We start from the raw sequence: 10,492 nt of genomic DNA on the forward strand, positions 1-10,492 counted from the left end.
AAGCATTGGTGATTCTTATGCTTTCTCATTGCCTCTCTCTGTCCCACCCAAATCACAGTTGTTTCGTACATAGGGAGACAATTCCTAAATAAATAGTGAATTAAATTATCACTTAAATACATTTAAAGTACTTTTTTCTGGAAGTACATCCTCTTGAGCGAATTGCTGCAGAGTAGTAGCTTTATTTTCTGCTTTTAAGTTAATTCGTAGTACACATGTAGTGGGGAAGAATGGCTTGAGAGAGAAACCACTGAACATTGAATAATGTAATCATAGGTTTGGGTTGGAAGGGATCTTTAAATGTCATCTAGTCCACTCCTCCATGCATTGAGCTGGTAGGTTGTCAGTCAGGTTGCTCAGAGCTCTATCCAATTGAAACTTGAATATTTCCAGGGATGGGGCATCTACCACCGCTGTGGGCTTGCTGTTCCATTGTTTTACCACCCTTGTTGTAAAAATGCCTTCCTTATATCTAGTCTGCACCTACCTTGGTTTAAAATCATTACCTCATTTCCTATTGTTACAGGTCTTACCAAGGGTTGTGATCTTTTGGGTTTGCTGGTGGCTTGCAGACACTTACCAGTCTGTCAAAGACTAAACAGCACCTGAGCTGTGGTATTTGAAAATGTGTATAATTAGAAACCTTCTAGCTAGTAACAAAATTCCAGGGGTCAGTATGTAGTCTTCCCTCAGGACTGGGAAGAGACAAACAGGCTCCACTCTCAGTTCTGTTTGTGACCAAAGGGTTCTGCTGACACATCTGTGAGAGGTCCAGTGCTGGCTTCCTGTGTCTGCTGACAACTGAACCTGCAACATGCGCTTATTTCGAGGTCAGGCATTTTGGGAGATGTACATCTAGAAGGTACAGAACAGGAAAAATATTTGTAAATTTAACATCCAACACTTAAGGTATAAATATCTGTAATTCAGTTGCACAAGCATTTGATACATATGACATCTTAAGTAATTCTTACAGTCTTTCTGAAGGCTCCAACTTGGGTGTTTTTCACCAAATGAGATGACACAGGAACCAGTCTTGTGTGCTGCACTTTTGCCCTCAAGGCTACCCTTGTCGTCTGGCATGATGTTTATGGCTTTTTAGTGTTTCTGGCTCTTGTTCCTGGAGAAATTTCTGGGTTATGATGGGTTGTCACTGTACCAGCCTTTGTGAAATCATGACAATACCTGGGCAGTTGCATAATACATGGGAGCTGTTGATGAGAGGTAGGTTGTCCAGAGCTGGGCCTATTGTGGTGGTGCTGCTGAAGCCAAGGGAAATCCTCCTCTCCAGGACTAGTGAAGGTGGGTAAAAGCATGGACAAAGGACTCTGCCTGCCCTGCCAGGGAGAGGAAACTTGTTTTACAAGCATTTATTTCCCCTGCCCCCCCCTCCCTCTTATGTCTGCATTATGTGAATTAATTATATAGTGAAATGAGAGGTGTTATTTTTGGCCATGCTGGGTGAATGTGAGCTACAGGCCAGCCTGTGCCTGAGGTGATGGCTGAGCCAGGCTGACCCACGGGGGAGGATCTGTGCCAGAGTGGTTGGGAAGGATCCATCCTACTTTCTGCCCCTCACAGGCACTGATGGTGCAAGACTGAGGTTGTTATGGGCCCTTGACAACCCCAACAAAGGCTTTAGGTCTTGTGGGGGCCACAAAAGGAGCCAGAACCTCCTCTGCCGATGCCCATAGGGCTGGCAGAGCTTCTGAGCCCACTTAGTTACATCCTTGCCCACACCATGGTGGGAAGCACTCCTGCCTGTTTTTGCTTCTCTCTTTGTGAGCAGTGGGGTGCAGTGATCCTTCTTTCCCTTGTTCAGTGGGGTTTGAACTATTGTGTGCTGAACAGCTGCAGGTCCATGTCCCCGCTGCACCTGGGGTGGGTGGCTGTGTCTGGGGGTGCTACTGGTCCCCATGGGGTTACAGGGGCAGCTGCTGCCTGCACTTGTGTGCTGTTGGCACATTGGCAGTGACCCCTCAGCCTCTCCCCTGGCAGCAATCTCACACTTCCTGTGCCAAGGCAATGTTTACTGCTTTTTGTTTGCTAATTTTCTATTTCTGGCAGCCACAGACAAGCACAGTCATGTAGGGTGTGAACAGACTCTGCTCATTTGGTCAATACACTCTGAGGGAATAATTGGGGCCAACTCACATCACTATATTGACTTCACTATATCTGTGTTGATATACTGAAGCACTGTTACCTATAGAAAGGGAATATGATCTCATTTATCTTCTCCAGGCTCAGCAGCATGTTATACTTTAGCACGTTTTCAAACAGGAAAGTGTAGGAAGCATACACCATGCTTTGAAACAAAAGATTTGATCAAACCAAGGCAAAACACTGGTGGTTTATTGCATCCTAGGTTGGAGCACTATAGTTCAGTAAAAGGATTGTTTAGTTTTGCTGTAGCTGAGCTTTTCACTAAATAAAGATATTTTAGCTTCCTGAAAGTGGATTCTACAATCAGAACTGTGGAATGGTTTGGGTTGGAAGGGATCTTCAAGAATCATCTAGTTCCAACCCTCTGGCCACGGGCAGCGACACCTGCCACTAGACCAGGTTGCTCAAAGCCCCGTCCAGGCTGGCCTTGAACACTCCTGGGAAAGGGACATCCACAGCTTCTCTGTGCAACCTGCTCCAGTGTCTCACCACCCTCACCATAAAAAAATGTCCTCCTTCTGTCCAGTCTAAACGAACCCTCTTTCAGTTTAAAACTGCTGCCCCTTGCTGTGTCCCCTACAGGTCTTGTTATGTCTCCTTTAGGTACTTTGAGGATGCTATAAGATCTCCCCAGAGTCTTCTCTTTCTCAGCTGAACAACCCCAGCTGTCAGCCTGTCTTCATAGGAGGTAAACTTGCAGCTAAGAGTCCATTTGACAAGTCAGTCTCCTTCCATGCAGTGCTCTGGATTAGCTCACCAGGTGAAGTCCTGTGCTGTGAGTGTTCCACGTGTTTGTGTGCATGAGCTCGCTCCACTTCTCCGAGCCGTGATTGTGCAGGCTTTGGAGGAGCACAGCTGTGAGTACACAGACCTGAAGCACATGACGCACACAAAGTACAGAAGCTCAAGCCTGCTTAGCACCCTGTGGCTTTTGTGGTTGGTTTCTTTATTCCCCACGCCCATGTATTCCACTTAATGCTGTGCTGGGACTACTCTGTTAAGAAACTTGTTAAGAACAGCTTATTGAGTCAGAAAATGAAGAGGCAGAGCAACTGTTGGTGGAAGAACTATGTGCTAAAGTTCTATGTGCTAAAGCAATGAGCTACGTAGGAAGATTAGGCAATATATTAGCCACAAAAGTCCAAATAGTTTGCTGCTGTTGTTGACATAGTAAGTTTTTACAGATTTTTATAACCTTGAGTTCTCTTAAAACCCTGAATGTGCTGCATTGCCAGAGCAGCATGCTGTACAACTCACAAGTGATAGTTGTGTGATCATCCCACAACCACCGATGTCTAGCAGTATGTCGAAGAGGCAAGTTGTCTATTCTTGGGTATTTGTTACTGTCACATTTAATTTAAGAGAATTGACAAGTATGGAATAGATTTAGCTCATGTTGACTGCAATGTTTTCAGTACTGTTTTATTTAGCTGAAATAAGTAACAGTGTGATAAGTTTGTTCAGGGGCTGCCTTTCAGAGCTACAGCAGGGCCAGAGAGCTTGTTTAAAGCTCAGGTAATTTCTCTGTTTATGGATATATCTAATTATATGAGCAACTAATCTGGGTCAGACAATGTGCTAGGTAAGTACCTGAAGGGAGCCTACTAGAAAGATGGAGGGGGACTTTTTACAAGGGCATGTAGTGCTAGGACAAGGGGGAATGGTTTCAAATTAAGAGTAGGTTTAGATGAGATATTAAGAAAAAATTCTTTACTGTGAAGGTGGTGATGCAGTGGCACAGGTTGCCCAGAGAAGTTGTGGGTGCCCCATCCCTGGAAGTGTTTCAGGCCAGGTAGATATCCCTGTCTGCAGCAGGGGGGTTGGAATGAGATGATTTTTATGGTCCCTTCCAATTCAAACCATTCTATGATTCCAGAACTTTAACAAAATTTATATATTTTTTTGTGGACGTAACACTTGTCAAGTCTGGTAAATATTGTTTTCCTGAACCTTGTAGAGTGTGAATAATAGGTTGTTTTAACCTGCAATGTCAGAATTTATTTTCTTTAATCATTCCAACAACAGATTAAATACTATTTTAGTTGTTCAGCTTAAATAAGTGATTTTAGACACAGCTTCCCTCTTAGATCTTTTTAAGTGCCATGAAATAAACAAGTGTATTCTGGTTGAAGAGTTTGAGTTTCAGTGGGAGGAGTTTTCTGGGAGTGCTTTTCTAATTCCTTAGTACAAACAAAGTATTTCAACAGAGCAGTCCATATGCATTATATGGAAAAACAAGTTTACGAAACAGAAATCACCAACAAATAGAGATGTAGAAAAAACAGGTTTTATTTATGATGCAGTGAGGTTGGAATGTAATAATAAAAGCCAAGAAGCACCTGAAGCAGGAGCGAGGCGAGTTACTGAAAAATCAACTGTCATTGCTATAAATGTTAATCAGATTATGTGATCATGAAATTCGTAGCTGATCCTTCTTCCCCTCCTGTCTTGAAGTGTTGACAGACAACTTTGGGCTAAATTGGTTCTTTCTACAGAAGGAAAGAGCTAGCCATTCTGGCCATTATCAAGCCTTTTGTATGGTTTTGATAATGGTGCTAGATATGTGCCTTGAGAGGGTGCCAGATAAATGCCCTGCTTCCCTCCCCCTTGCTTTTGCAAGGATGACTGTGTGCACGTTGGGATGGTGGCTGTCCCACTGCCACATGTCCCCAGCTGCCAGGACAGCATGCCTTCAGAGAGCCAGCTGGCAGGGCTGCAAGTTCTGTGTTTCAGGGTTGTGTGGCATCAAGCAATGCCTTCTCCTGCAAACCCTATCCTGGGTGCTGCTCCAACATGATGTGGTTAAAGCCTGTTTGTGATGAGCGGCTTGATTTCAGAAGGGAAAAGGTGCAATGCAAAAACCAATTGCTGCTGTTTCTGCTGTGTGGTGTGACACACATGAAATGTCCATAGCACAGTGGAGCAAGGGATCCTTTGGCTTGGGGTATGTCTAGGAAAAACCCCATCAAGCTTATAAAATAAAACGCTAATTTTCATCATGTAGACTTATAACCAAATTGAAAGAGTTGCATTTTGCGGTTACTGTTTTTGGGAGCCTGTGGGCTTTGTTATTGGCAGTGGTTAAGTGCTAAAGCATGGTGAGGCTTGAAAAAATAAAAATATTGTGTTGGGTGTGTTTGAAACGCCCAAGCATAAAATACTAAAACTTAAGTTAGGTTTCAATGCTAGACATAAGCATTCTGGACCATGGTATATTTTTGGTATTTTGCAATGATTTAGGACTTAAATCACCCTGTGTTAATTTATGGAACTGCAGCTGTTAGTGTTTACTGTTGTGAAAATACAGTAAATAGAAAGATACATATATTCTCTTCATGTAAATGCAGTGGGTATCTGACCAAGGAAACCTTTTATTACTAAGTTTTTTTTGGTGTTTCAAAGCTGAGAGTATTTCTATCATTTGGCAAATGATGTAATATTAGACTAGCAAAAAATGTGTATATATACTGCATAGTTGGAGAACACAGCACTAGATCTGTTAGACTTGTGCTATACTTAATTTGCTTTTACAGACATTTAAAAAATTAATTTCCATTCAGCTTTTGAGGTAATAAGTTAAAAAAAGCACCAACATGACTTATTCAATTGTCTAACCACCACAGAAGGCTCCACTGTATAAGAACTACATGATAAGGTGGTTCCTTATACTGTGAGAGACTTCTATAAGTTTTTCATACAGACTTGACATCTGCTGATATGGCTTCGAATGAGTCCTGCCTTGAGTGTGTCTCCCGAGGGCTTGCTTTGGAAGGGTTGGTCGATCGTGGTGAGCCAGAAGCTGTATTTGTTTGCAAAGTAGTGACAGGTTCCGCGTGCACCATTGCATTCGATGAAAGGAGTCGCCCTGAAATCTTCCAGGCAGCTCCCAGGAGAAACCAGCGACTGTCCTCCACCTTCATCACCAGCAGCAGTGTGCTAAGGGAGACAAGGAGAGCAGTGTTCAGAGTGCAGCCTCAGGCAATGCTCTCATAAACTTACATGTGTGAAAAGAGAAAAACCACTAGAATTGCTCCTAATTCTTATCTCCAGAGCAGAAAGTTGGCTAGTCCTGCATCTGTGTAAGGGTTTGGCTATGCTATAATGATATAAAGCAGCTAGCCCATATGCTGATGCATCTTTAAAATCTTCTAACAAATATCTTTTCTATAGTTAAGATTTTCACTGTTGGAAGTCTTAGAATTGGAGAGTCATTTAGGTGGAAAGGGCCCACTGGAGGTTACTTCATCCAGTTCCCTGCTCAAAGCAGGGCCGACACCAAAGTTGCCCTCAGTTGCTCCAAGGTGCTGTAGAGTTGTTAGTATCTCCAAGGATGGATTTCCCACAACTTGTCTGGGCAACTTGCTCCTCTATTTCATTACCCTCACTAAGAACAATTTTGCACTGTACATCTAATTTGAATTTCCCAAATTATAAAGTCTGTCTTCCTCTGCATTGCATGTGAGGAGCACTGTGGAAACAGAATTAGCTTCTATATAATAACTAGTTCCCTGTAGGACGTTTTTTGACAGCAAATTACACCAAAATCATGCATCTCTACACCACTCAACTGTTGCCTTTGACAGGTTCTGTGATAGTGAACTGAATGTTACTTTTCTTCTGTCAAAGGCGTTACTAACAAAATGGGCCTTTTCTCTGTCCCTTTAAGAGCTGTACAGCTGTATTTTTAACTTATACTGTTGAATTCTTGTTAGAAACGGAAAGAATCTGCAATGTAAAAGAAAGCAGCTGGAAAATAAAGTTCTTAAATAGTTTTGTAAATGTAGGGAATGTAAGAAGCAGCATAAATTATTACAGCTTTGAGGCCTCTGCAGTTGGAGGTGGAAAGCAGATAGTAAAAACTGCTGCTGCTGTTTGAGCCCTGGCTTGGGAGCAGCCCTGCTTGGCAACCTGAGGATGACCACTGGCATTGCATGCTTGGTCTGCAAGCTCCAACTCTATGCCTGTAACATCTCTTCTGGTATTGACTATGGCTTTTTATCCTTCTGCAGTGCTTACTTGTATAGGATATATGATAGTGGAGTGCTTGCTGACTTCTCCGGCTGTTTGGGCAGAGTCTGTGCTGACTGAGGATTGTACCTTACTCAGGGGAAGGAGGTGACAAATTTAAGCCAAGGAAATAAAACAGTATGTACTCTGAGAAAACCACACGTGTGCTCTACTTCCACAGTTGCCTGAGAAGCAAAAATGCGTACAACCAAACACTTCATTTGCTCCAAAAGCCAGCTGGGAAAATGGGAATTCTTCTCACTGTGTGTACCACAGTGCTGACAGACTCTGTCCTGGCAAAAGGTTCTTGCTAAGGTGACGATTTGCTCTTAACAATGCTCAGTGTTTACATGGGGCTTTGCAAATATTTAATTAATTCTTAGTATTCTTGTGAAGTAACTATCAGATTGGTATCAGGGCTTTTTATAGAAGGAAAAGAAAGGTCAAACACAGGGATGGTAAAAAAAAAAATTGACCTGCTCTCTCAAAACGTGGTTTTCTTTTTCTGTAACAAATTTCAGATTTCCCTTTATCTTATTTTCTGAAAAATTTAAGTTTTTGGCTTTTGACATACAAATGCTGCTGCAGGTTTTGACTCTTGTGTTTATCAAGGAAGTCAGAAAAATGAGCATCAGACCATTCAGTAACATTTCAGCTGCTCTTTACCCTCCAGTGCTCATATGATCCCTCTGTACAGTCTTGCAAAAAAAGGTCAGGCCCTTCAGTCGGTCTTCTGCTGCACACCCAGCGCTAAGTGTAACATCCCTTTTCCTGATTATAAGATCACAAGATCAAAGAGATCCTGTAAGCCATGGGATGTACAGCTGAGCTCTTATTGCCATTGGAGATACAACACTGAAACTTAATTTGAAAAACAACCAGCGGCTGTCTCTCTTTCCAGAATAAGTGAAAGACTTTGGCTTCAAAATCTTCAACCAAACACCAATGATTTTTAAATTTCAAAAAGAAGGGGAAAAGTGTGTTGTTGCTTTTTTTCCCCCCTAGATCAGCTTCTTAGTAGTGATGTATGTAAGTAACTCCAAATCTTTGGCTGTGAAAATGTTTCATATGCTACTGTTGCACCTCAGTGTAATTTTATTTGTTAAGTCACAGCTGTCCTTTTGTTCAGTTCTGAAGCACTATTTTGTACATAAAGTAAGGTCTCCAGATGCTACTCTGACAAGAGACAATGTTCTCTGAAATTCAAAGAAATTTTCATCTTCCTCTTCTGCTTCCTAGAAATTACTTTTGTAGTTCCCTGGTTCCCCAGTGCGATGCATGGTTTTGTTTTTGCTGGCTCTGAAGCAGAGCAGCCTTACTAGTACTAACACTCAAATTTAAAACCCACTGCTGCACAAAATGTGACACTGGAGACCAAATACCATAAGGAAGGAATATCCGATCCACAAACTGCGCCAGCCTTCAGGGCAGTGAGGAATAGAAGCTTCTTGGCTGTGGACAGCAATTGCCACAGCTGGGGCCTCACAAACTGAGCAGCGACTGATATATGGCTTAATGTCTTCTTCTGCCACGGGCATCATTGGAAGAGGTGCTGTAGTTGAGAGCCAGTACGATTTATCGTTTCGGCTTGCATAATAACAAATATCCCCAGGGTTACAGTAGAGGAATGGCATGGTGCTAAAACGAGACAAACATGAACCAGCCAGCCCTGTTAAAAAAGAAGAAAAAAGCAATCATTCTCACAGAAGACAATGCAGATTTTCCAGTTTCCTGCTCTTTCCCAAGTATCTGTCAGGAAAGCCTGTGGGGATCTGTTAACCCATTGCTGTTCCTATTTCACATGTTCCCCTGTTCCCTGCCCTAGCCCTGGCTAGGTTTCTCCCTATTTGCTCGTTTTCCCTCGGTTTCTCCCTATTTGCTCCTGTACCCCAACCCCACCCAGGGACTGCCCCTGGGCCCCTGACAAAACCACCCCGCACCCAGACCATGCGTTCTCTCTGCCTCTGAACATCTCAGGGACAAGATGTGATTAAAGCCATCTCAAGCCCTCATGAGAGACCATTCTCTGCCTTCTTTACCACCAGTGCATTGTAACGCTGCTGGCTGCCGGAGCCAGGTCGCGGGGCTGTCCGAAATGGACTCCGGGATGCGACTGATCGCATGGCCCTGGGAAACCCCCGCTGTGCTCACAGGGAGCTGCAGCCTGCTAGGCAGAGTCCAGCGGTTACAACACAAGCCCTGTGGTCCAGAACGTTTTGCTGGCTTTACAGGTTCCCTTGAACAACACTAATGACTTGCTCATTCGGGGGCGCTCTACGAAGACATGCTGTTTTTATATTCTCATTTTGGTGCTTCCTAAGCCTGTTTGCTGTAGTCCCAGTTTTTGGAATTGAGGCTGCTGCCAGCAATATTTGTACATACCTAGATCCTGATTGTGTGCTTTCTCTTGTCCTTCAAAATACAGTAGGCTGTATCCACTCCAGAGTTTGTTCATGCCAACTGGGCACATTGGCTCTTGGTCGGACTGGCTGTGCTTCACCAGCAGGTAGCCCATGCTGACACTGCGACCCGGCATGCCTGGTGGCCCAGGGCTACCGGGGCGACCTGGCTGACCTTAGAGAAGGCAGAAAAGAAAGAATCCAGCTGAGTTTGTGCTCCCACAAATGATTTGGTGCTAGCTGATATTCCAGCTAAGCTGCTGATGAACAGCTTAATTGCATGATGCCTTTTCTTTATGGTAAGTTATTGTTAAAAGAGCTGCATTTCTAGGATTGTAACAATTGCTTTTGAAGTACATTGGTGCTGGATTAGGCTCCCCAGTTTCTTAGATAGTGTATTTCACATCAGAACTAGGGAAAGTCAAAATAAAGTTCTGTGTACAGATGAGCATATTTTTCCTTTAAAATATTTTCTTAGTCCAATATTAACCAATAGTTGTTAGACTTCTTGCATTTGATCCATACACTTGAAACTATGCTCTGCAAATACCTTTTTCTCTGTGTGCTTAGCTAAGATAGTAATAGTTCTGGTCTTTGATTTGATAAAGACACAGGTATTTCTTTTACAAATACATTCCCCTAAACTTCATCTATCCAAGTATCACCTACCCAGCCATTCACCTCCATGAATGTAACTGTTAGTTAAACACTAGGATGAAGATACTTAGAGAGAATAAATACACTCAGATCAAAACAAACTCATGAGTGTACTGACATCTACAGCTATCAAAATTTATTCTGAAAATACTGCTCTACAGTAACTGTTAACAGTTAATTAGTTGTCCCTTTTGAAGTATCTCTGAAGACAGAAACTCAACTCTCCTCTCCTCTCCTCTCCTCTCCTCTCCTCTCCTCTCCTC

The 10,492-nt window shown here is 43.0% G+C and overlaps 1 protein-coding gene across 1 annotated transcript in view; it reads right to left on the reverse strand.

Moving 5' to 3' along the window:
- Positions 1–4,433: 4,433 nt before the first annotated feature.
- The window catches only part of COL4A2 (collagen type IV alpha 2 chain), a 145,489-nt gene continuing 139,430 nt past the window's right edge, over positions 4,434–10,492 (reverse strand). The window contains 3 exon segments of the mRNA XM_017736980.1: positions 4,434–6,102; positions 8,556–8,842; positions 9,556–9,747. Coding sequence (XP_017592469.1) covers positions 5,848–6,102; positions 8,556–8,842; positions 9,556–9,747 — 734 coding nt within the window. The 3' untranslated portion in view covers positions 4,434–5,847.

Source organism: Corvus brachyrhynchos, unplaced genomic scaffold (assembly GCF_000691975.1).
Source record: "Corvus brachyrhynchos isolate BGI_N302 unplaced genomic scaffold, ASM69197v1 scaffold83, whole genome shotgun sequence".
Classification (NCBI taxonomy): domain Eukaryota; kingdom Metazoa; phylum Chordata; class Aves; order Passeriformes; family Corvidae; genus Corvus; species Corvus brachyrhynchos.